The sequence below is a fragment of the Seriola dumerili genome, unplaced genomic scaffold (assembly GCF_002260705.1).
Source record: "Seriola dumerili isolate Sdu_G_001 unplaced genomic scaffold, Sdu_1.0 BDQW01000127.1, whole genome shotgun sequence".
In the NCBI taxonomy this organism is placed as follows: Eukaryota; Metazoa; Chordata; class Actinopteri; order Carangiformes; family Carangidae; genus Seriola; species Seriola dumerili.
Window position 1 is genome coordinate 7,013 of NW_019174382.1, and position 27,673 is coordinate 34,685.

At 42.9% G+C, this 27,673-nt stretch overlaps 1 protein-coding gene across 5 annotated transcripts; it reads right to left on the reverse strand.

Annotated features, from left to right (window-relative positions):
• Window positions 1-2,064: 2,064 nt before the first annotated feature.
• On the reverse strand, window positions 2,065-27,429 carry LOC111224174 (reticulon-1-A-like). 5 transcript variants are annotated; one of them, XM_022748575.1, is made up of 9 exons: window positions 26,607-27,429; window positions 19,157-19,210; window positions 16,231-18,105; window positions 8,090-8,297; window positions 6,350-6,488; window positions 5,182-5,251; window positions 4,234-4,280; window positions 4,093-4,151; window positions 2,065-3,132 (listed from the first exon to the last, which is right to left on the reverse strand). In XM_022748575.1, exons 1-9 carry the CDS (start codon window positions 27,166-27,168, stop codon window positions 3,090-3,092), a joined length of 3,057 nt encoding a protein of 1,018 aa, XP_022604296.1. In that variant the 5' UTR covers window positions 27,169-27,429; the 3' UTR covers window positions 2,065-3,089. The 5 variants fall into 5 exon arrangements, with proteins under 5 accessions (XP_022604296.1, XP_022604297.1, XP_022604298.1 ...); XM_022748576.1 differs by lacking the exon at window positions 16,231-18,105 and having other exon boundaries at window positions 26,607-27,404; XM_022748577.1 differs by lacking the exons at window positions 16,231-18,105; window positions 19,157-19,210 and having other exon boundaries at window positions 26,607-27,404.
• Between the last annotated feature and the right edge of the window lie 244 nt (window positions 27,430-27,673).

Genomic DNA, 27,673 nt, shown 5'->3' on the forward strand with positions numbered 1-27,673 from the left:
AAGTCTGGGTGAGGACCCTCTGCATGCTCCCCAAGGATATCCTCATATATATCTATATATATATTTACATATGTGTATAAATATATAGATAGATATAGATAGATATGTGTGTAGAGACTGATAGATAATCAGTCATTCAGTCTGGATCCAACAGTTGGTAAAACAACAGGCAGACAGAGAGACACCTGACTGAGTCAGCTGGACTGGATGTGGAGGGGAATCTGGAGACATCTAGAGACATCTGACCACTAGAGGGCAGAAGAACTCCAGCCTGACTGACACTCCTGATGCAGAATCATTATGAATATAGATCAAAAGTTAAAAGCAGGAGAGAATATATATATATATATATATATATACAGTATACATATATATACATATACATGTACAGAAGGGCCAGTTCTGCCTTTTCCAGTGCTGACATAAGGGTGCCAATCATTAACTTTTCTCATCTTCTACCCTCAGAACAACAACAGAATCTACAGACCATCAACCTACACATAAAAAAACTATTTCTCTTACTTACATCCTCTTCCCCAGGACCAGTTCTTCACTATNTAAAAGCAGGAGAGAATATATATATATATATATATATATACAGTATACATATATATACATATACATGTACAGAAGGGCCAGTTCTGCCTTTTCCAGTGCTGACATAAGGGTGCCAATCATTAACTTTTCTCATCTTCTACCCTCAGAACAACAACAGAATCTACAGACCATCAACCTACACATAAAAAAACTATTTCTCTTACTTACATCCTCTTCCCCAGGACCAGTTCTTCACTATAGATGACCACATCCACTGGAAACTTCCCACAGCCAAGAGAATTTTCCTCCACTGGTGAAAACAGTTAAACTTATAACATCATACTCACACAGGAACAACAGGAAATAACATCTTAATGTGGTTAAAACACCATCTGTACAGCATTGGGAGGGGCGGACTGGACGCTCCACCTGCAAGAAATAAGATTATACATATAAAAAACATCATAATTACTGAACTATAAATCCATCTTTTCACCTGATACCACAGTCTGGCCTACTTTTTTATTTTGCATGTTGTTTTCTATTATTATTTATAAATACTTATCATTTTAATGCTATTTTGCTTTTTCAGTGTTGTTCACTAACCTGTATCATTTATTCCTTTTTAAAAAAAAGTAACATCATAAACATACCATATGAAGGACACAATATATGCACTTACCTTATACAAACAATCCAGAGACGGTGAGGGGCACACGAGCTTCAGCACACCTGACTCCAGCCTGGACAAAAGAGCCTCAGATGACACTTCACCTAACCCTGACTCTACTATAGACACGCTGTAGATGTCTCCCATACTGAGATGCTTTCATGACATCATATACTAGGACTTTTTATACCTTATTACACTAAGACTTTATGCCTTACAATCAGAAGAAGTCAGATCCACTCATTGATTCACTGTTGAATAGATCAATATATGAAAATAATCAATATTTAAGAGTTAAACAATACAATAAAAAACACATGGCATTCATTATTTGATCATTTTATTAAAAAGAGCAGAACTGGGGCTGAAGACCTCCTGCTCGCTGCACCACCTTTTGTTTCAGTTCATCGTAGCTCTCCTTTTGTCATCAACGATGATGCTGTTCTTTGTGACCTTTGAGGTAGATGAAGCCACAGCTGAAAGCCTGTTACTGTAGAAACTATAGAAACAATAGAAGCAGCCCATGTGTAGGTTGTGTGTGGGATGGTCAGCTTGTGTGGAGAGCTCTGGGACAGAGACTCACCTTCAACAGGCAGACGCCCTGTACGACACACACACTGAACACAAACAAACATCAAGCTGCCAGTTCATATCTCACAGTTTTGATTCTGACACATAACTTTAGTTTTACAAACATAAAAATTAGCACATTTTTTTATGTTTAAAGTCAAAACTGCCACATGATTTTGAATTAACATTTTGACCTGCAGCTCATCATTAATAACATTTGGATAATGGGCTGGAGCTAACAAGCTAACTGCAGTTACCTGAGTTTTTGACAGAAGACGAGGCGGGACTTTCTTCGTCTAGAAGCTTTATTGATAATTGTTTACATCTCACAATGCATTCCACAAACACGGCTCCCAGCTGGAAGCTTTTTATCGTCACAATTGAAATATGAAGTTTATCATTCACAATTATACTTGCATAACAAACAAATGCTTGAAGTTTCCCAAAGTCACATCAAGTTGTAACTTCATTAAGATATCAGCTCCACAGACAGGATGTTGTTTTTTTTTTCTTTTTAATATTTTTCTGAAGTGATGAATGTAAACGTTTTCCTTCAAGGGTTTTCTTTACTACACAACTGCAATGACATGGAAATAACTCTTATGTAGTTAATGTGTTGTTTGTCTGCAAATATCTTCTAGATGTTTCTAGCTAACGTTACTCAGAAGCGATGAAGTTTTTGATAACCCCCCAACCCCACCCCCACCGCCTCATCAGGAGTCAAAGACGTCGTTCACTAATCCGTCATTCGTCACATCGAGGCGAAACCACTCAGCAGGTCACCGAGGAAACGAGCTCAAAGCTCGAGGGACACAACAGTAAAATCACAGAATATTCATACAAAAAAAAAAATAAAAGATGTTCCATCTGCTGCTTGCTCTCGTCTGAAGACTCTCTGCTTGACTGCAGGCAGTAAAGAAAAAGAAAAATTTAAACCACAAAAACCCACACAATGCCCCGGGGGAAGAGAGAGAAGGTTCATTCAAGATTCAAATGTGTTTCTGAGAGTTTTAACATCTCACAAACATTTTGATTCAAAAATAAAAAAGATGTAAGGGAGATGTAAATATGGAGCCGAGCTCGGCATCATGAACCTGCTTCCAAAGAAAAAAAGGAATTCTGAACTGGAACAAAAGTGTTTTATTTTTTTGACAAATAAAGTTGAAAGGGCTGCGTACACGCCAGACCCCTTTCCTCCTCCTGCCTTCAGATCCATCCCACCCTCCCCCGCCCTCAACCAAACACCACCACCTTCCCTCGAACCATCTTCTTCTCAGGACTTCCTGAATCCAAACTGCGACTTGGGGTTTATTCACTCCGTCTTACGCTTCATCCCGGGCACCTTAGCCTGGATCCTGCAAACGAGACAAAATGCGTGAACCATGAGTCGACAGGAAGCCCTCATCCTGCAAATCCTGACACAGCACCAAGCACAACAGAGACACACGTTTTACATTTGATGGTATTTCAGTAAAGCCCCTTTTGCACTGTAAGAAAACCTGCTAATATCATGTAAGAGGGAACAATCAGTATTCACACGCAGGTCACGACACTGCAGTAGACTCAGGTATTTATCGCCTCCTATCAGAAGTGATGTAAACACAACACCAGTTGAACTCCCTAATTTTCACCCCTTTCCTGCTGTAATGTCTTCCAGAGACGTCCCAAGACACCTGTCCAGGTGCTGTTAGACCAGAAACACCACGGCTACACCTTCCTGAGAGTGAAGCTGCAGCCCAGAGACAAGTTTTAAAAAACACAATCACTGATGGAAGCGTCTCACAGAGACTCTGACACTGACTGACTGATAACCAGAGTATGAGACAGGACAGATCTGTTTTACCAGTTAGCACAGCAACTGCGTATGTGTGAGTGTGCTCAGTAAGTGCAGGTGATGACATCACGCATCTTAGTTGGGTGTGTCCTCATTACGAACAGAGAGACAAGCTGGACTATCAGTGGACGAGGAGTCAATCAGATTAGTAGGTTTTAAAAAACCTGCTGATGTTGGTGGACAGACCTCGCTGTGTGTAAGTCTGCGGAAACACTGTTTACACTGCTCTCACTTATTTTCATTATTGATCATTCTGTTATTTTATCTCTTCCTTGTTTGGTCAATAAAAAAAGCTAAATATTTAGTATTAAATAAATAGTGAAATATTTAAACATCAACAACAAGAGTTCAGAGGTTTTTAAAGATTCACAGATTTATCATGAAACTTTCAACATATTATCCCCTGGATCTTTTCCATAAATAACCCTTTATTATTACTACATCATTAATATTGTGACATCATTAATACTGGACTGCTTACTTTCCCACAATGTCTTTGATCTGGTTGTTGACCAGAGCCAGGTAATGGTCGATCTGAGCCTGAAAATACAAATAGCAGCAGGTCAGTGGGGTGGGGGGGGTCAGGAAATGGTGCATTATGGGTAGAGACTGAGGTTCTTACCTGGTGTTTCTCATAGACGATTGGGCAGCTGAACACTCCAATCACACCTGAGGAAGAAGCAAAGTAACATCATGTTACCTGATATTGAAACGAGTCTGATTCCAAATGAAAATCAGAGTCTAAGAGACATTAGGGACTTTAAGCAGTGACAGATGAAGGGACACTACGTCGTGATGATGCAATGACGTAGATTGTGTCAACACTTCCTTCTGTTGCAGCCCAGCTACAGTAGAAAGACTAGTTTACCTGTGATACATTAGAGTTAGCAGGTAATTATACACTTTGTCATTTTGTTTATATTCAATCATACCATAAATAGTTTTATCTATTATATTTGATAAAGACACGTGATAATGTGACTGACGTTTCCAGTTTATTCATAATGTCAGACAAACTGTTGTCAACCTACGTCCTCCCTCTCTAACCTGACTGTGAACCATGACGCTGTCCGTGGTGCTGAAGTCACAAACTCATCTGATATTAAATCGTCTCTGAATCAAATATCAACAGCTCTCAGTCATTTTAAGAGACATGTTGTAGCAACATTCAGAGCGACCTCGGTTTCCTGAACAAGTTAAGTAGCTGTTGTTAGAGTTAGTGATCTTTGATTTCCATCACTATGGCAACACGTTGGAATGTATACAGGCGCCGTCACTTCAACCGTCGCTTCTTTAAGCCTCTACTGTCACAGAACAGAACACAGGTCAATGTTCAGGTAATTACAGCATCTTAATTCAAATGACTGATGTCATCAGTTGTTCAGGTGAGGTTTAAATGTTGAAACCCTGCAGTCATACACTGTGTATCTTAACACAAGAACTTTCATTTATTGTAGTTAAATTGTGGTGAATTATTATAATTCTATAATTTCACCAGCAGGTGGAGCCAAAGTGAGAAATGTTGACATCACTGATCAGAGGAAGTCAACAAGTGGTTCATCTTCCTCACCCAGAATCAGCAGAGTGAGCCCATTGAACAAGGCACCAACGTAGGTCAGGATCCACATCAACACAGCAAACTGCAGAAAAGAAGAAGAGAGCTGAGCATCTTTAACACAACACACAGCTGTGATCACTTCCTGTCTGCAGTGTATAATGATGAACTGTTTTACTGTGATACTGAAGGAAACTTAAAAACTGAAGGATTCTCTATGAAGTTCTGCAGACTCTGTTTCTCTGAAGCTTTATTCTGGAGGAAAATCAGAAAGGAAAAGGAGTCACACTGAATGAGATCAACGTGGTTCAGGTCTGACTCAGACCATGTTTGATTCACCTGACACTGTGTCTCTTTGTCCTGAAAGTCCAGGTCCATTAGAGTTCAGAACATGTCATTTCACCAGGTCAAAATGTAGTCCAGAACCACAAGTTTAATAACAGCGCAGTGAAGCTTTCCGCTCAGGGGATCTCTCCTGGAGACAGACTGTGTGCAAGTCTGTATTTGGACTTTGCAGACTGAGGGGGTCGGGTTCAGACAGGTGACGACAGGAGTCTGACAGCTGCAGAGCTCAGAGTGACTGTGACATCACAGCTCTTACTTCTCTCTGTTTAACACTGAAGCATTGGATGATCACAGAAACCTCTGAGGATTTCAGCTCCATTTTACACATATTTACTTCATGTTTTCATACGAACAATAAACTACTGTTAATTAGACTGATGACATTTCCCTCAGGGGACATGAGGACCAGTGTATAGATAATTACATAGTTATTAAATATGAGATAATTAAAAACCAAGTGTACTTTTATATTCGAAAATCAAATGATCTGATTAATTTTCACTTCTTTAAGCACTCCTAATTTTTCTGATCACACTGACAGAGGAAGTTGTTTGTTTTTGTTTTATTGTGTTGACAATTTTCCTCACAAGATCAATAAATTATACTGATCTATAAATCATAATAATTTGATCATAGTGAATTAACATTTATATAGAAAAACACTGGACCCTTGTTACAGTGTTCCTGTATGGAGGAAGTCTAACACAGTGATGATTTCATCAGTGACATGACTGAAGTGTTTCTCCTCTGTGTGTCGTTCACCATCTCAACTCTAACTGATCGGTTCTGGTCCACAGAGCCAGGTCTGGGTAAGGTTCAGGGTCCGGGCTGTTCTCACCTTGATGGAGTCAACCAAGTCTTCGACCAAGAACAGGCGCCTAAGTTCACCAATGGTCTTGTTGAGTTTGGCCAGAACCATGTCGCTGTACTTGTGGACCATGTCCTCAGACAGCGCCACCTCCTGGTCCAGGTACTGCCTAAGAGGGACAGATGTTATGATGATAACATTTATAATAGAAACTTTATTTAAATATCACTTTTATTAACAAAGTTACAAAGTGCTTAACAGAAAGAAGATGATTATTATTATGATTATGATGATGATGATGATGATGATATAAATATACGCATATGCATGATTAAACCTAATTTGATGCCAAACAGAAGTTGATTTAGTTTGAAGCTGATCATGTTTTCTTCATGTGACATTTGTGAAAATTAGAAAATCCAGTTTCATTTCTCACACTGATCTGGAGGAATCAGCTCTGACTCACATTAATCTGAGCAAATTAACCTTTAATGAGCTGTGAGGTCGAAGGTTTAGTCAAACAGCCAGGAGGGAGACAACAAACACAAGTCAGGAACCAGCAGTCAATCCACTGTTTAAGCACCATTCCTGTCATGTGATTGGCCGGTTCAATTCCCAATGAAACCAGTCAAACAAGGACTCAAATCAAAACTCTTTTTCATCTGAATATCTTTCACCATGTTTCATCACTTTCAGAATTAAACCAGGTGTGGTCACCGGTCAGGTAAAGTCTAGGCTCATTCGTCCTGTGAAGGTCAGAGGAAGGAAAGAACTAGATTAGGAGATTCATTGATTAGTAAATTTTAGGTCAAATTCTGAAGGTTTACTGTCCCTGAAGATGTCACTTCAGGCTGCTAGAAACTCAGTTTCTCCTGTCTCTGATGTTTATGGATGAAACCATTTGTCAGGAAAATAAATAAGTTGTAGCTGAGACAGAAAGCAAAAGTCTGTACTGCACCCCGAGTCTGAGCGTCTACTTTCAGGTCAGAGGTTTGAAACATAGACTGAACTGTGTTATACACAGTGTTTTAGAATATTGTCCTGAACACAGACGGACAGATATTAAATACTCTCAAGTTATATTTCAGATTTCAAAAACTAAATCATGTAAAGGTCATGAACAGTTTCCTACAGAGAATTAACAAAACTCTGAATGTGGATCCTTCAGGACTTTGAGATGCTGAGCAGCAAGTCAGGTCGACTCAGTGATACAGCTGCAGACACATTATGATTCTGTAGCGTCACGATTCACCAGGTCTGATGATGACTTCATGTTCATTTTTATTTCTACAGATAATGATAATATTGTTATTGTGAGCAGTTATTATCAGAATGCTGAGATCTGGTGGTGACAACAGGTCGATCACGTGTTGAGTTTAACACTGATGAGGAGCAACAATCAAGACTTTCTGTTTGTGTCTATGGGAAACTCTTCACTTACCTTCCACATCATTTACTAGTTTTTCTTACTATAACGAGCAGGTTGTCAATGAAGCATTACAATTAGCACCAAACTGTATCAAGCTTCTCTTTTAATGTCCCAGTAAACACCTGGTAATGTTCAGGAAAATAAAGGGTTTTACAGAGCAGCAGCTAAACTCTGCATCATTGGGACTGAATGACATTCCGCTTTTATTGTTTAATTATGAATAACTGTGAGGATGCTGCTGAATGTGTAGATTAATTTTCTGAAATTAAGTGACACTGACACAATTAAGTATGTCTTCATCCTCATTATTATTATGACTACTCCTGTCTCACTGTACTCACTTGAATGGGTGTCCTTCATCGGACTTCTGGATGGCCTGCAGGATGCCTTTGTATATCCTGAAGCAGATGGTGACTGACAATAGAGCCAGGCCGATGTAGGAGCAGACACTCACAATGCTGCACACCGTCAGGGAGAGGAGCAGCAGCAGGGCGGCGCCAAACACCACGCCTGTGGTCTTCACATCACGCCAGTAGAGGAGCTCCACCACTGAGGAGGAAGAAGATTAGGAAGATGAGGAAGATGAGGGTTAGTGTTGGTCAGCCACAGAGAAGTGACTAAAGACTGAAGTTCACTGAGCAGCCACCAGTAGTCACTGAGTCACTGCAGGTTCAAACGTCCTCCTGTTTCTTTAATTCAAGTGATAATTATTTAAAATACAGAACTCACTGTGACACTCTGTGTTTAAAAATTAACTGACAACTGATTGTTACGAAACACTGCAATGACTGATTAATAAATTCATTAGTTGATCAACAAAAAAATTATAACCTAATAATAACAATAATAATAACAACAATAGTCATAAATAATGATGATTTTTAAAAACAAAGAACAAACTGGTTCTCAAAACATCATGATGTGACACTGATTCACATGTCGGTAGGTGGAGGTGTGTTCACTTCTTTCTGACTCCACCTGAGAACATTAGACTTCACACACTAAACATTTGATTATTGGCTGCAGGAAGCCCCTCTGCTCTCTGAGCCCCCACACAGACAGTGGTGGATTTGGAGGGTGGGGGTCGAACTGTGCTGGAGACAGCTGAGCTCAAGACCTGGGTCCTGGGACCATGCTAATATTTCACCGGGGAATTCCAGGCAGGTCAGTGACAATATTAGAAGTGAAGGAGTTGCTCACAGCTGATACATGCTGTACTTTCAGACTGAACCACGTCAGACTGTAGGAGTCTGATCGTAGGAGTGTGACTGTAGGCATCCGACTGTTTCTGACATGTCTGATCATTTAACAACTGTTCACTCAGGAAACAGCTGCAGTTCATCTTGACAACACTGGACCTCCTTCAGTCTTTGCAGCACAAACACTTCATCTGTTCTACAGGTTCAATTTTAACTGAAATAACCTGTGACACAAACACTTCACAGTCCAACAAAGTCAAACCAGCAGCTTCTCCACAGTCTGGCGCCGTTTCACTACAGGCAGTTATCATTGATCTTAATGCCACACACTGAGACACTGATCAGACACCAACTCTCTGCTGCTTTAAAACACTGTAGGTCATTTACATTAAATTAATTAGAAAAAGCAAAACTCACATTCACAGAGATTACCTCTCATCAAACTAATGAATGCACATTACACACATTAATATGCACAGTCTTCCCATGTGGAAACAAACTCGTGCATAAAATAAGTAAAATGTAACAGTTAAATAGTTTAATATATGAACTTCTCTGAATTACATGAGCAGATTAAATTTAAGATAAAGATGTAGTTTAACACTTGTCATCAGGATGATCAGACCCAGAACACATGTGGATATTGTCACATTGTTATTCACTTCATTAGACAAGACCTGGACAAGCATCAGACCTGGATTAATGAGTTTAAAAGGGCTAATTTTTTTGCCCGGGTGAGGGGTCAGGGGTCAGGGGTCTGGAAAGCAGTCAGACACATTAACATTTTACAATTACGACTGTTTGATTGCAGTAAAACGCCTGAGCCCCTCCTGGGTGTCAGGAAGCGGCAGTGTGGCCGCGGACACCCCGCTCTCCTTCATCATCTTACCGCTCAGCACGACGCTAACGCCCGTTAGCTCCGTTAGCTACACCGCGGCAGCTGTCGCCGGTGGTTTGACAGACAGCCGCTGTCTGCAGGTACAGAAACTGACTGAGCAGCCGAGGAGGAGGGTCGGCGGTCCTAATGCGGCCGCCTGGCTACATATGGTAGCAGGCGTGCTAGCACCGCCGGAGCTTGGCTAAAAATAGACCCGCATCACAGCTAGCTAAACTCGGTCGCTCAACTCGTTTCCCCCTCTGCTTTAACCGGACTCTGGTCGGTCCTCTCTTCAACGTGATCCGTGTCCCGCAGGCTTTTATCCAACAGCCCCCACCGGCAGCCCCGTCCCCACCGCGGGGACAAACCGTCCGGCATGACCTCCGCAGGCGGCCCGATCCACCTCCGACCCTCCCCGGGCTGACTGCAGCCACACTCCCGCGGCTCAAGCAAATCCCACCGCGGCCATGAACGCGACACAACCGTATGTAAACGTACAGAGGAGAGACCGTCGGTAAACAAAAGATTAGGACCAGACTAACCCCGTTTGGCGTCCATCTTGAACCTCCGGTTAGCACGCAGCAGCACGGCGGGTCCGCCTGACGGGAGGGAGCCCGGGGGAGCGCGAGAGAGAGACAGAGAGAGAGAGAGAGAGAGAGAGAGAGAGAGAGAGCGAGAGCGCGAGAGAGAGAGAGAGAGAGAGAGAGAGAGAGAGAGAGAGAGAGAGAGCGAGCGAGAGCGCGCGCGCGAGAGAGAGACATGCGCAGCGCAGCCTCTCAGTGCGGATAGACGTGATCGATTATCATCATCGATTTAAGTTGATTTGAAAAAATATGACCTTAGTTGAGGGAAATGTTCTGATAGTGAACCTCCTCATGCCGCTGTCTGATCAATCGACTAATCGATTGACAAAGTTAACATTTGATCCTGAATCATCTGATGACGTCACCTGGTCTGTGGGTTTACTGACAGTTATACACAAATTATTAAACGATTAATTGACTGATGTCTCCTCTTTATTTTAGCATTATTCCCTTGTAAACAGACAAAAAACAGTATGTAAACAGCAGCGGTGGGACAAATCTGCAGGATCTTAAACTATCAGTGATCAATAATCTGTTATGTTGTGACTGTTATGCATTTTAAATTTGTATCTGATAAACACATTATTTACAGATTTACATCGTTTTACACAGGAGGAGGAGGTTTTGTATAATCAGGCTGTAAAAGGAGACCTGGCTTCAGAAAGATGAGATAAAAAGGAATTTAAATCCTCTGAAACAGAAGAAACTGTTCACAGATCTGCTACAGTTAAATCCTTAATAGGGACTACAAGCTTTCTAGGGAACTCCAAGTGCATGCAGGGAGATTTAACCATCATGCCTGATTGAAGGGTTTTTATACATTAATGACCTGATCTGTGGCCAACATGGTTTTTAATGCAAATGTGTTTTAATCAAGTCGTTTTTAATCCACATAAACCATCAAAAGTAAATGTGTTCAATGTTGAAAAACAGCCTCTGTGTTTTCTTGATGTTGTGTTATATGTGATATATTATATACATTATGGTTTAAATGTTATATATGTTACCGTTTCCGGTTGGAGCTCATTTTTTATATTATACAGGGCTATAACTAATGATTACTTTGAGCGTGGATTGATCAGATGTTATTTTCTTGATCAAACCTCAAAGTTAATTTTATTTTAACAATGAAAAAAGAAAATTTACTGGTTCATTTTTTTTCATGTTTTTCATGTTTTAGTGTAAAATCTTAATTTGAAAGGAAAGTAGTTCCTCTTCAATTTAATGGAGTAGAAGAATAAGGTTTCATCAAAGGGAAATGTTCAGTAGAGAGACTTAAACGAACCACAGCTCTACAGTGACATCATAGATGACTAACATACTGTATGACATCATAGAAGACTTACATTATACTATACGACATCATAGATGACTAACATTATATCGCTCTAGGTTGCAGCAGCTGAAGCCGACACACAAACACAGAAACCTGTGAAACTGGAATCACTGAGACCAGGTCCTGCTGCTGATGGTCTACAGTCTGTCAAGGGTCTGATGGTTCTAACAACTGTTAAAGTCCATGAACTTAATGACAGGTGTGTCATATGACTGTCACATGTCTGTCAGAACGTCTCAGCTGTATGTGACAATAATAATTAATGGGACCTGGACCCAGGTCCAGATCATCAACAGGTCCAGAGGGAACAGAGTCAGAAGTTGTTCTGGTTTCAAAGTCATAGAACTCAGATCAAACACAACCAGAGAAACCTGGAGACACATGGAGAGACACTGTATCACTGTCTACACACTGAGGTCTCTTTACTTCAGCGTCATGTGACTTCCTCTGACACCATATCAACATGAACCACTGAGTCTCTGATCATGATTCAGTGTTTATTTCAGTCAGATCCAGTTTGAGTTTAAAGATCTTCACATTTTATATTCATCAGTGAATAAACCTTGTATAATGACTCATCAGTTGTTTGACTAACTCTCAGTTTGAGACTGGAAAGGCCGGACCAGGACCAGATCCCCTGAGCTCATTACAAACACTGAGCAAGTTTGTTAATCACAATCACTGACTCTTCTCCAGCTCATTAGCATACTGCCGGCTCACTATCCAATCATTAAACTGCCAGCTCACGTCACAGATCATAGTCCCCACCACCACCACCACCACCACCTTTGGTCACAGACTGACTGGCTGGATGTTCAAAGTCCTCTGCCAGAAAACTGTCCTGTAGCTGCTGCAGCCTCACAAGAAAGGAACCGAGTCTGGAAAAGACCTGCAGTCAGATCTGATCCTCAGACCCTCCGTAGAACAGTCAGCCATACAACTTATCTCATGGACAAAACACACAGACAAATGAGTGAACAGAGTGAAACCTCCTGAAGCCGTTTGATCATTAAATTCAGACTCTATTTAAGCTGTTACAGTTCAGTCCCAAAGTTTCCAACCCAGCAGAGAGACGAGGGACGAGTGCTGCACTGTCAGACTTTATCACCAATCAACTCACATCTAGTAAACATCAATGTCAAGCACCTATGTCCTCCAGCAGAAGCAGTAAAAGTAAGTTATCTTCCCTGAAGCACACTACAGCAGAGTCCCTTCCCTGCTACAGCAGACAGCGTCACATAACAGAGAGGTGGAGGTGAGACAGAGAGAATGAGGTGAGACAGAGGTGGAGGTGTACCCTGCTCTCTCCAGTGCTGTGCAGTCGGCTGCTCTCTCTCCTGTTTGTCCTCACAGTTGTTCTCCATGCCGTCGATCAGCAAACACACATTCCACAGAGAGGCAGCAGAGGCGGCAAACGCAAACGTGTGTGAGTGAGTGTTCGGCCGCAGGAGGAAGAGGGAGGAGGAAGAGGGAGGAGGAAGAGGGAGGAGGAAGAGGAGGAGGGAGAGGAGGAGCCGAGCAAGGAGGACTGCAGCGAGCAAATGAAGAGTGTCCTGCAGGCGGCTGTCAGCTGACTGTCTGCTGCCAGCGCTCTGACGCAGCAACTATAAACGTCTCTGCCCCCCCCTCCCTTCCCTGCTCAGGCTTTCTGCATGCCCCCCCCTCAACACCGCCCCATCTGATCTTCCCTTTCCCCTCCTTTCTCTCACTCCACCCCCTCCACATTTCCTTAACGCAGTATCTCACCCTGCTTTCCCTTCGTCATCCTCCCTCCTCCTCCTGCCCCCCCCCTTCCCTTTCTGAGATCTGCTGATGAAGCACTAAGACGCAGCAGAAGAATGATTTCTGTCCATTTGTGTGAAACTGGTTCAGCTGCTGCTGCAGATCTCTGTTTTAACTTAGTCAGGGTTAGTCAGTTAAGATTAATCAGTTACGGTGAGTCAGTTAACCGTTCTCAGGTACAGGTGAATGTTTCTGTAGCACCGAGTATCAAACTGTTGAACGTCAGATTTGTTGTCGTGTTCAAGGCTGATGACATCATCATCATTAATCTGATAATTACTGTAACAACTTATTAAAACACGTCTTCAGTCCAAAGAGAAAACCAGCACAACAGGAAAAACTGACACAGAAACCAATGACCAATGATCAATCCAATTTGGAAAATGTTTTTCTTCATTTGGTTACTGACCGTGTTGACTTGTAACTCTTTGATCTGATAGTGTTTAACAGTGTTACCAGAACAAAACTGTTGTGGATCAGGACTGAGACCCAGGTCCTGGTCTACAGTAGATTCAACCTTTCCCCCCACTGTCATCATCACTTTGTTCTGGACCAGATGACTCAATATATTTGTACACAGTTTGAATGAAGCTGAAACATCTGGTATAAAACTAACAGAAACAACCAACACTCTTCATGGTCCTGGTCTGTAGATCAGCCCTGAACCAGGATCATTAGTCGTCATCACTGACTTCTTCCACCAGAGGGCACTGTCTCATCTCACTTGGTCATTACTGTACCACACATGGACACAATTTATCAAACAGTTACATAAAAGCACCAAGTTTGTCTCTGAGGACAAAGCAGTGACCTTTGACTTTTATCGGATTCTGAAGAACTCGTCACTGACACAGGGTCATCACTTAGATCAGAAACATATCTGTGACCCATCTTTGAACGCATCCATCCTGTTTCTACTGTGAGACGTGACCTCAGTGATGATGATGATCATGATGATCATTCCACAGACAGTCACACTGATTCATACAAAAACTAAGGAATCTGGTTTAAGCATTATTATTATTAAGCATTATTTAAGCAATATTGAACATCTGATTAAAATCATTCTATATCTTCTATAAAGTTACAGGATCATCACGACACTTCACCAATCACACTCTGGACCTCAGTCAGAACCATCATCTCATCCAATTAATTTATAAAACTGTTCTCTACAGACCATGATCAGGATCTGCTCGACCCCCCATGTCCCTCAGGCTCACACTGGTACTGGTGGATGTGGTTTCAGGGTCTATGAACCATTTAAATAGAACAAACTGTCCTCAGAAGACAGTCAGGAGATTTTAAACCTTCATCATCTGATCTATTCAAACTGTTTCTTGTATTGTGGAATTGTGTTGTTGATTGTGTTTCTCTTTGAAACCCCAGGATCTCAGTGAGACAATCTGGTTCGTGGTTTAACCAAAGCTTTAGAGGATTTAAAGATTGATCTCATTGTTTGAGTCAGTGTGAAGAAGCAGAGCTAAAACAAATATCTGATAATCAATATTAAATTCATTATTTATCATGTTAATCGTGAGAAATGTCAAGTCTATGTTTAATCCTGACATAATATCTGGAAACTTCTTTTTTTATTATTATAAAAATTTAATCTTGTACTTGAAACATTAATGATTATAATCAAATTGTTGCATCCTGAGTTGATTTGGTGTATTTTCAATGAAGTCACCAGATACTGGTTTTTAATATCACATAAGTCATTTACAACATAATCACATAAGTTAATAAAACAAAAGAGTCATAATTAATTATTACTCAGTGAATTAAAACAATTGTTTGATTAATGACAATCAGTTTGTGTTTTATATCCTTGTTGGACTGTTGGTCCGAGGACCCTAACCCTGTTAAAACTGGTTCACGAATAAGAATCAAACAGTGACAAGGTTTCCCTGCTTGTGTAACATCTGCTAAGTGTTTCTGGGTCGGAGAACCGGAGAACCCTCTGTGGGTCTGCCAGTGTCGCAATGCAGGGAGGAGGAGGAGGCATTAATTAACAGGAGATCCCTCCAGCACACGCATGCATGCACACACACACACTTACTTTAAGCCTGGGCAGCTCATCCCAAAGAGCAAAGTCCTACTGCTCTAGTCACACAGTAGCTGTCTGCAGTGGAAGCGCACGTGTGTGTGTGTGTGTGTGTGTGTGTGTGTGTGTGTGTGTGTGTGTGTGTGTGCGTGTGTGTGTGTGAGAGAGAGTGTGTGTGTTTCAGGTTAGCATCTCAAGTTAGCGTGCTAAGTGGGTAAATACTAACTTCATGATGCCTCATGTCTGCTCAGCATGAACAATAAAAATTTGTCATCAACAGAAAAATAAAACTCAATGTTAACATCACGTTTTACTTATGTCACACTTAAAATGAAAAATGAAATAAAATGATCCAATGAACAGAAATAAAGATGTTCTAATGAGACAGATGCACAAAATGCAGCAAAAGCAAAGGTTGAACTACAAACACACAAACTAAAGCAGACGTCACACTATGCAAAAGGTTAATGTTCAAAGAAAATGCAAGAAGGGACGAAGCAAGAAAGAAAAGTGATGAGGTCTAAACACTGTTGGTCGGGGGAGGAGGGGGCATAACTAAGGAGTGAAGATGAGAATGATGCCGATGAACATGGAAGTGAAAACTGAGGAGGATGTGGGGGTGGGGGTGGTTTCCATGCCAGAACTGGTTTATTTTACCTGCTCTTATGTTCAGGTTTGGCATCTTAAACACTTTCCCGCCCTCCAGGCTCTTCTTGGCGACTGGCTCCTCTGGTTGGTGGACGGGGGAATGGGTGAGTGGAGCTGAGGGTGGGGGCTGCTGGATGTCAAGCTTCTCCAGCTCAGCCTTGCTCTTCTGGGGGGAGGCCTGTGTGAGGAGGCAGTAGGAGCTTGGACTTGGAGCCTCTTCTTCAACCTCTGGGGGCGGGGCTACTGTTGTTGGAGGCGGGGCAGAAACTGGAGCCACATCTTTCTGATCACAGCTGAGATCATCATCCATGGGGAGTTCTGGGGCCTTGGAGGTCGCAAACTTGGACGTATCCAGAGCCTCGAGAAACTCATCAATAACGCCCCTCGGTGGTCGCTCGATGAACTCGAACTCCTCAGAGGACACTTCGTGCTCAGAGACCTCCTCAGCCACCTCTGGTTCCTCCACCTCCATCTTTAGGCCCTTCTTCTCTGTTTCCACCTGGAAGCTGGCGGGGTTTTTGGCCATGGCTTCCAGGACTGGAGACAGAGAGTCTGCTGTGGGTGACTCTGAATCTGAATCCTCAGCGGGGGTCTTTTTGCTCTGGAAGTCAAGTGGCTCAAACTTCTCGGTCATTTTGGGAGAATCATGGCTCGAGAACCAATCTTTCTGCTCGATCTGGACGGGTTCCTCTTCCTTGACCTTAGTTGGAGTGGTTTCCTCGGCTTCTTTGACGAGATCAAATGCACCAAAGCTTATATCATCTTCAACTTTTGCTTTGTCTGCAGCTCTCACTTCCATCTCCTCAGCCATCTCCTTCAGCAGGGACACTTTAGCATCAAAAGCAAATGGGTTGTTGGCCGACAGATTGATTGGAGGGTTGGGCGACTCCATCATCCTCCGCTCCAGGATGGGACTCTGCTCCTCCGGGCTTCCCTCCGAGGAACCGGAGTCCATTTTCTCAGGGTTGAGTGGGGAAGACTTCAGGATGTCTGGAAGCGATGGTGGCAGAGAAGAATCCTCCTCTTCCTCTTCCTCGTCCTTATTACCAGATGATAACTGATTCACTGACTGCATGAGCGAGTCAGTTGCCATCTTGCCGGTCTCAAATGTGTTCCCCTCGTCTATAAAAGATGGTGGGCTGTCATGGGATTCTCCAGTCTGCCCGTACTGGACCAGATCTGGAGTGGGACTCTCTGACATTTTGGAGGCTCTGCTGTCGGACTTTGAGTCTCCAAATTGGGAGTAGCCGCTATCCGCCAGTGGGGAATAACCTTCAAATGGGTTACTGGTCTTCTTCACCTCATACATCAAGTCATCATCTTCATCAGACTGGTTGTCGTGCAGGTCCGGCTCAAACTTGGAAGAGCTTAAGTGGGCCATGTCCTTGGAGAAGCTATCCATGGAGACCTTGGAGTTGTCTTGAGATGATAGGAATGGTGAATCCCAGTGCTCTGTTGGGTTAGAGGAGGCAAGGTCAGACTCAGGGACCATCATCTGGGGGTTCACAGGGGAGGGGCCAGTGGAGGACCTGTCTGAACTAATCAGCTTCTCCTCAGGTGAAAAGGAAACTCCGCTGTCTTCACACGGATTATGAGGCCCTGGGTCTTTCCCTAAACTCAGGTAAGGACCAGCTAATGGATCTAGAAGGTCTTCCTTATTCTTACTATGGCCTGGTCCAGAGTCACCCTCTTCACCCTCCCAAGGCATGTCCTTGGAATGAGTAGTAGGGGGTTCAGTGGAGAAGGAGCCCAAGAGTGCAGAAGATCCAGAAGTGGGGGGCTGGTTGGGACTCTCGGTCAGAGAGAGCTCCTCCAGAGAGTCGGGGGAGTGAAGAGGGGAGAGAGGAGAGATGGGAGCAGGGGAATCACCCTTCTGCCCAAGTGCTTGAGTAGAGAGGGAGGAGGGAGAATGCAATACAGTACATATCAAAGACATACTCCATTCCTTACAGAGCACCACACCTGGGTACAAGTCAGTGACTAAACTTAGCTCACAGATCAAGACCAACGACGGTTCTTTGTCTGTTAAATCACAAACCAGCCAACATTAACTGAAACGAACAGTTACTGTCAATCACATTTCTTTACATCTGGAAGCTTGCATTTGTTTATCTGTTGCAGTTTGTTGACAGTTTGTTTTTAATTAAGAGACAACATTAAAACCATAAAGACAAGTGCTGCTGACAGGTCGACGGTTCAGTTTGGTAAATGTCAACCAGCTGACAGTTTAAACAAGCATCCACCGTCTGAAGGAGCCTCACATTCAGAAACTTTTAACTCATCAGGTTGAATTTTGAACATTAGAATTAGTCTGATGATAAAACTTAACAAGAGCAGGACTGAAACCACTGTAGTGTAATGCTACATCACAGGTGGGTGTGGCCACACTTGATCACAGTGACCACTGAAGGTAAGTTAGATACACTCTGACGGTGGTGGAGTAGAAACATGTTAAAGTACAGTACAGTACTGGAGTTAATGTTTTTCCACCACCGCTCTACAGTAAATTCTACGACACATGAAGGACAGTGTAGTTAACATCCAGTTGTTGCTTTAATAATCAGCTGTTCAGACCTTCCACAGTCAGAGTCAGCATTTGTCTGGAGGTCAATGAACCACCTGGTCTGACACATGGTGGACTTGTTCTTCACCCAGGTCTGGAGCCAGTCAACATGCCCCGTGTGTCAGACACAAACTGTTCAGTGTTGGGAGATAATGATTCCTCTCAGTTCTACTCCTGAGGAGAATCATTATTCCTCTACAACATGTCAGTCTACTCTACAACAACAGTCACAATGCAACACAAACACAAGCCATGGACAAACATCAAGTTTAGTGCTACAGTTTCATCATGCAGTAAGTTATTGTGACTGCAGAGTGACAAACAGGAGGTACTGAAGGAGGTGAGGAGGAGGAAACACAGCAAAGAACTTGCCTGTAGGGAATTGCATCAGAGGATGAGGCTGAGCTTTAGAAGGAGAAGATACATCTGTGGAGAAAACAAGAAGAAAGCAGGAGAGAGTGAGTTCAGTCAGTTTATAAGGCCAGAGGAGGAAGACCAGGGAAGTGACAGAAAGCCTCTCTTATTACTAATGGAGTGGAAATCACCTCCCTGAACCTGGACTGAGGTCAGGACCATGTAAGAAGTCAGGAAACACAGGAAGAGGCAGGTCTGAGACAAGACAGGAACAGAAAGAACCCACCTGAGACCAGGAGCAAGGGATTATGGGTAATGGTTCCTCAGAGCAACCAAAGGCAACCCAGGTACTTCAGCCACATACAACACAACCACGGTCACAGGGTTAATGATGTGAACGGGCTGATCAACAGATATTCTTTTAGCTAACAAGTTCAGCTACAGTCAACATGACCAGTGATCGATCAGTGATCGATCAGTGATCTGATCAGTCAACACATCTAAATGTTGCTACTAAAAACCATGAATAGCTTTACAATGTCTGATACTGAGATAAAATATCTTCAAACATCAACAAGATTCAATACAGGATTTAGGTTCAATGGTATTAAAGCCCCTCCCACAAACCTGTCAATCATCTATTGTGCAGAGTAAATGACGTTTGTCCCAAGCTAAATGATCAGTGACTTAAACTTATGCAGGTGACTTAACTTTTACATTTAACCTAACATGGACACAGAAAAACTCAGTCAAGAATATTATAGTTAAACATGAACTGAGCTACTTCAGTTCAGCGCTCGTCATTTAATCACAGCACTGATTGATTATCAGGTTTATTAGTGTAGTGTAGATCACATGCGTCAGAGGATGATTTATACTGATCTGATCATGATTGATCATATTAGGCTGTGATGCGTTTACCTCTACTGTGCAGGTTTAGCTTCCAGCCATAAAAACGAGCTGGGATTGAACCAATGAGACACATTCAGTATTTAACTCATTATGAGACTCAGTGGGAAGCAGTGGGTTCCTGTTAAAAACTGAACAGCCCGTCTCTGAACTCTGTCAACACCTGAAGCTTCTACTCAGACGTTTCTAATGTAAAGTTTCATTTATCATTGAGCGGCTCTGTCAATAAAAGCACTGTGTGTGTGCATGCACCTCTGCTACACGAAGTCATTTCACAAAGTCTATAAATGCAGATGAAAAATTTCAGGAATTCCCAAATCAATAGTCTATTAATCATTAACATTGATCATTTAGTAAACAACAAGTTACAAAACAGTTAACACCAACACTACATAATGACACTAAACAAAGCTGTGAGAGCATCAGAGACCTGGAGCCTCCAACAGGAAACAACCTGTGACCAGTCACTACAGAACTACAGTGTCTACAGAACTACAGTCTCTACAGAACTACAGTCGCTACAGAACTACAGTCGCTACAGAACTACAGTCGCTACAGAACTACAGTCTCTACAGAACTACAGTCGCTACAGAACTACAGTCGCTACAGAACTACAGTCGCTACAGAACTACAGTCTCTACAGAACTACAGTCGCTACAGAACTACAGTCTCTACAGAACTACAGTCGCTACAGAACTACAGTTGCTACAGAACTACAGTTGCTATAGAACTACAGTCGCTACAGAACTACAGTTCCAATGAAACTACAGAACTACAGTTGCTACAGAACTACAGTCACTACAGAACTACAGTCTCTACAGAACTACAGATCCAACGAAACTACAGAACTACAGTCCCAACAAAACTACAGTCTCTACAGAACTACAGTCGCTACAGAACTACAGTTCCAATGAAACTACAGAACTACAGTTGCTACAGAACTACAGTCTCTACAGAACTACAGTCGCTACAGAACTACAGTCTCTACAGAACTACAGTCGCTACAGAACTACAGTCGCTACAGAACTACAGTCTCTACAGAACTACAGTTGCTACAGAACTACAGTTGCTATAGAACTACAGTCGCTACAGAACTACAGTTCCAATGAAACTACAGAACTACAGTTGCTACAGAACTACAGTCACTACAGAACTACAGTCTCTACAGAACTACAGTTGCTACAGAACTACAGATCCAACGAAACTACAGAACTACAGTCCCAACAAAACTACAGAACTACAGTCTCTACAGAACTACAGTCGCTACAGAACTACAGTTCCAATGAAACTGCAGAACTACAGTTGCTACAGAACTACAGTCACTACAGAACTACAGTCTCTACAGAACTACAGTTGCTACAGAACTACAGATCCAACGAAACTACAGAACTACAGTCCCAACAAAACTACAGAACTACAGTCTCTACAGAACTACAGTCTCTACAGAACTACAGATCCAACGAAACTACAGAACTACAGTCCCAACAAAACTACATAACTACAGTCTCTACAGAACTACAGTAGCTACAGAACTACAGAACTACAGTTGCTACAGAACTACAGTTGCTACAGAACTACAGATCCAACAAAACTACAGAACTACAGTCTCTACAGAACTACAGTTGCTACAGAACTAGTTCCAACGAAACTACAGAACTACAGTCTCTACAGAACTACAGTCGCTACAGAACTACAGTTTCAACAAAACTACAGAACTACAGTCTCTACAGAACTATAGTCGCTACAGAACTACAGTTCCAACAAAACTACAGAACTACAGTTGCTACAGAACTATAGTCGCTACAGAACTACAGTTCCAACAAAACTACAGAACTACAGTTGCTACAGAACCACTGTCACTGCAGAACTTCAGGTCAGGAGGTAAATCTGCAGTGAATAATTGTATAAAACAAACTGACTCCTGCTAACTGTCACTTATGGTGTATTTATCAAACAGCTACAATTCAAACCTTCACCACATTGTTAAAGACGATTAGTCTGTATCTGAACACATACAACCACGAACTTACAGAAAAATTATCCACAAGGACCAATCAATCAACAATCCAAGAACCAAGAACCTGGGGGGGGGGGCATCAGCTGTTCTGTCCATAAAAAGCTTCTCCACTAACATTTCAGAAAAGTGTAGCAGTAACATTTATATACTTCTCTTTAAAATTACACTGCACTTTTCTGCTGTATCTAAACGTCAGAACTCAGATCCAGATCCTCAGTGCACACATGTCCCTGCTAAACTTTAGCCTCTTCAACAGAGCAGTGACATCTCTGGTCCAGTGGGAATCAAACCTCCAACCCTGAGGGATTCAGTCATGTTGCCGTACATGATGAAGCCTTCGCCTGCTCTTTGAGCTATAAGTATCTGGAGGAATGTCTCACAGCCTGACACTGAAATATGACTTCAGGCCAACGACCCACCAGCTGCCATCTTGTAAAATAAATAACTCAATGTACAACTCCTTCCTGTCAAAGCCTCTCGGCTTCCTGACACTTTAAATGAGTTCTGAGTTTTACCATGGACACTTCACTTCTCCTGAGGCACAAACATTTAACAGTTAACTAACAGTTTAACCAGACCATGTTATTTTGATGCAGGTTAGTTAAATGACAGCAATGACAACCCCCATCCCCCATGTTTCTGCTCTGACAAACAAAGACCAGAACTTTGATCCTGTCCACTGACAGAGGACATAGTGAGAGGGAAACTGGCCTCGAGCAAAACCAAAACCAATACCAATCCTGACTGTCTGAGTGTCCACCCTGTACTAGAGCTGCTCATGAACCTGTACTAACTGTTAATTGTTAATCGACTAATTGATTAATGTGTTTTTCACCTTCAAAATTTTCAAACAACACCCTAAAATACATCATTAACAGGAAGCCTCAGCTCAGTGTTCAGGCCTTAACATCAGCATGAATGTGATGAATCAGCACAACATGGTTGACCATCATGTGTCACCATGCAGCTCTGGAAATCTCTGCTCTCATCACAGCGATCAGAGGCCACATTTAACACACATCAACATGTGTTTCAGATTTAGGACTTAACCAGCTGATGTGTTGGCAGAGTAAAGACAACAGACAGGCCTGGTCCTGATTCTGAAGCACTTAACCTCACTTCACCAGGATACAGAGAAAACAACAACAGTGGACACATACACAGAGCTTTAAGCCTCTGTCACTGTGTGTCTGACATCTCCCCTCTCCCTCTAATCCACCTGACCACATCACAAGCTCTCCACAAACACACACTGACGGATGTAGGTGACCCAAAAATAAGATGGAGGCCAGTGGTTACCGCTGAGCCTGGACGATTAACCAGCCTGTCAGTCAGGCCGTCTGAGCAGCAGAGACAAAGCCTCACGTCAAACACCTTCAGTTTGACGATGTGAATCTGTGTGATGTAAAATCACAGCAACACTCATCAGAGCAGATGGTGACTCTGAGAACACACTGGAGTGGGCAGGGCGCTAACACTCGCACCCGGTGTTAGGTTTAAGGCGGCAACCATTATTATTATTATTATTCAATTAGTCTGTCACTTGTTTCTTGGGTAATTTTATTATTAGTCTCAGTCTTCATCTTTGTCTAACCAGTCTTCAAAAGTTTTGTTCGAGCAAAAGTAAAACCCATAGATTTTAGAGAATTTCACAGACAAAGAAAAACAAATATTCACATTTTGACATTTACGTTTTAAAAAACAATTCAAACAACTGAGTCATTATCAAAATTATGGCTTATTATTATTATTTTTAAGGAGGCGGTGACTATCAAATCCACTCGGTGGATTTTAATCAATGCGGGACGCATTTTGTCCCATATTTTCGTTCATGTTATTCCCTCAAAGTGCTATGAACAATGTAATGTCAAGTAAACCAAACCAGTTGCCACCTTTTTTCACATAAAGGTGGCAACCCTAAAGATGATTATCTCTTTTACATCACAGCACACCCAGCTTCTTCAAAAGTTTCCCTAAATTAACGTTACATCCCATCATGTATGTTTTTTTTTAGCAGAAATGTCTCAAATCACAGATTTTAAAAAGAGAGTTTGTGAGGAGGAGAATCGCAAGGACTGGTGAAACAGTGCAGAGTGCAGATGTCATTAGTTCTTCTAATATGGGGGAAAAAAAGTTAATTCATGTTACCGACAAAATACAGTTAATGAGTCAGGACTAACAGTAGGCCTAGTTCTCAGCCACAAGTGGAAGGTGCCGGTGGAGAGGATCAGAGCGCGAGGAGTCAAGGCGAGCGTACCAAGTCTTTAGGAGTGTATTAATGAGTCTATTAAAGCCGAGGTTTATTTATTTATTCTATTGCCCCCCACCCCCGGTTGTACGGCTTAGTACCACCCCCGCCTAATTTTCGGCCAGGAAAAACCCTGATTTAACCTACAGCTGTAAAATACAACATACACACAAATGCAGCAAAAACACTTTTACATTTCATTCTTGCAGTACATGATACTCTTACTTCAGTCAGACTCTGAATGCAGGACTTGTGGTGGAGTAGAAGTTCTCAATCAGCAGATCGCCAGAAAATTAATCAGCAACTAGTCTGTTAATCACTTAATCAGAGACACCAACACAATCACAGATTTAACACACCTAAATCCATCTAATCGATCAATTAAATTGAACAATATAATCGATGCTTTCTCTAGTTTTGCTCAGATCAGATAACAGTTGATAGATGATTATGTAAAACCAGACTTTTAAAAAGTTAGTAACCCAACATAAAACATATTTAATAAAGAACCCTATTCAGAAATAAACAGAAACTCAATCTGATTTTAAAAATTTATCAATTAGTTGAAAATTTCAATAATTTATTAATTGTTAAAGTCATTTAAAATTACAGTAACGAGCAGATGAATCAATAGTAAAATAACCATTAGCTGCCGCCCTGCTCTAGTTATCACTGATGATTTCTGAAAAATTTGTCTTTTGTTATGACTGGAGCTCCATCAGTGGCCCCACCCTGCCTCTCTGCTGCCTGCTCCTCATGGCTGAAGTAGCCCAGACAGGCCTGTTTACCTGCCAGCAGCCTCATTTCATAAACAACAACAACAGCTCAGGATGGGCACTTGTTAAAATTACACCACTAGCATTACTAAAAGCGTGTGAAAGATCACAGAGGAGCTTCAGGGGACACAGGCCTCTCCGGCTCAGTTGTGGTTGATGTTGGTCTGGGTGGAGTTTGTTTTTTAATTTTTTTCCCCTTTTTTTTTTTTTTTTTTTGGGGGGGGGGGGGGTGACAATAAAACACGTAACTCTGATTTCAGGCTGAGGCTGGTATGGTCTTAATGTGGAGATGTGGGGAGGCTGACAGGGAGGGGACGCAGAGCGGATTCCTTTGTTGTGACTAATCTCTGGTTTACAGCTTCAACGGCTAACTCCCATGCTTCCATTATCGGACAGGTTATTGTCTATATTGTCTAACATTGTCTGTTTGACTTTCAGTCAACAGAATATAAACCGGCAACCTCACACAGTCGCACCTCTATTGTTATTCAAATGCCCAGATTCCATCTAATTTAAGTATTACGTTATAACGTTAGCTTAGCACTGATGTCACCCTGATTTCTGACAGGAGAAACCTCAGACTAATATCGCGAGTTTGTCCTCCTCCTCAGCTTTGTATTAAAGAAAATGATGTGGCCCGGTCAGCCCATAACCTCCCGGTGCTCGTTATTATGTTTCGTTTGTGGCTGCAGTAACAAAAACCAAGAAATCGTGTCCGGTAATGGAACCAGATGGGTAGAGGCACAGAGCAGAAGGCGCTGCTCGGTCTGAAACAATGATGACGTTTATAACTTTTATAACGTTTTAACGATCAAACTCATCATATATCTAAAACCTGTTAATCAGTGAACACAGCCCTGTGTTAACACGTCGCTGGCGGATAAACGGTGAAATATCTCCAGCTCGCGGGTTAACGGCTGACGTGACGCTTCCTGCGTGTATCAGTGAGAACAGGTGGGCCGCGTCGGTACAACACAGCAAAACCGGGGCCGAGCTACCGCCTCGTTCACCGGTAACCTCTGTGAAAACGGTTCAAACGGATTCATCTTCGCACCAAAAACACGCCTCTGGACAAAAGTCCATTTCCCCCATTCACGACCACATTCAGGGTCAGACAGCTGCTCCCGACCAGAGACCATCCGCTCGCGTCAGGGTAGCATCACCGGCCGGGCTAACGACCGCGGCTAACGACCGCGACCGAACCGAACAAACGTGAACAGTCCGGACAAAACGACCATACTTTCGCGCGATTTACCGTCTGTCGGTCATTAAAGCAGGTTAAACCGACAGAAGGAGCCTTTCCCTTAACTTATTTATCTCCACGTCAGCGTCTGGACAAGCACACGATGCTAACCCCGACTGATGCTCAGAAACTTGTAAGACGGAAAAAAAACCGTTAAGATCCGTCTGATCTTAATTTCTCTCACACCGAAGATCAAAACTAGATTATTAATCTGGTCCACAGATAAAAACCTGTTCCCGCGCCGATTAACCGTCGTTTTGCGTTCAGATACTCACAAGATGCAGGAGCCGGTGAATCCTCCGTCACCGCAGGTCGCTCTGCTGCCTCTGCGGGGGCTGGGGCTGCTTTCCGGGATTCAGCCGCTGGGAGGGCGTCGCTCGCTGGGGCAGGTTCTGGCTCGGGGGCGGCCGGTTGCTCCAGTACAAACGTACTTTCCGGTTCGGCTTTAGGGGCGACGACTTGTGGCTCCTCTACGATTAGGGGGGTCTCAGGAACAAAAGCAAATGTGGTGGAGTCCGGGATCTCCTTCTCCATCTCAGGCTTCGGTTCCGGTTCCTTCACCCCTGGCACCGACACAGGATCTGGCTCCAGTAACGTTACCGGCTCCGCTGGGGAAGCGAAGGAAGTGTCTGTGACCTCGTGTGGCGCAGTATCTTCAGCAATGTGCCTCTCCAGAGCGTCCTGAGCCCCGCCGACCAAGTCCACGATGTCATCCACGCTGAAGAGGTCTTGTTTGAGCCGGTCCGGCTCGGGGTCCGGTTCGGCCTGGTAGTGGTGCACCCCCTCGCTGAACAGAGAAGTGGTGGAAGAGACTTGCTGCTCCTCGCTGTCTGCCATTTTTCTTTTTCTTCCCAAAGTATGTCCTCAGGTGCGAAAAGTTAAAGTCCGGTAATTTTTCGGCTCAGTTACCGCGTGTAACAAACTTTCACCAGGAAGAGCTGTGAAACTGCGCTGGTTACTTCCTCCGCTAACACTGCTTTTTCACCCCGGAAAATTGTGTACAAGTGCGCCACACGACAGTTGCCCCAGAGTCGGACCCGACTCCCAGGCGTCCACCGTGAAGTTGAGAAGAGGGGAACTCCGCTGACCAATTACCTGCGGTTTAACTTCTGAGTGACACGAGCAGTGGCCAATCAGAGTAGCCAAAGTAGCCGCTGACCCCGCCCCCGTCAAACTGAACCTGAGGAGGAGCAGAGAGTTGCTCCAGCAGGGCAGTTATTACATAATTTAACTTACTCCATTTTCTTCAGTACATTTACCGAAGTACCGTGATCACGTGACGTCGACCAACAGCTACCTGGACCTGAGTTTTTACGTCATGTTATTGTATTCACGCAAAGAG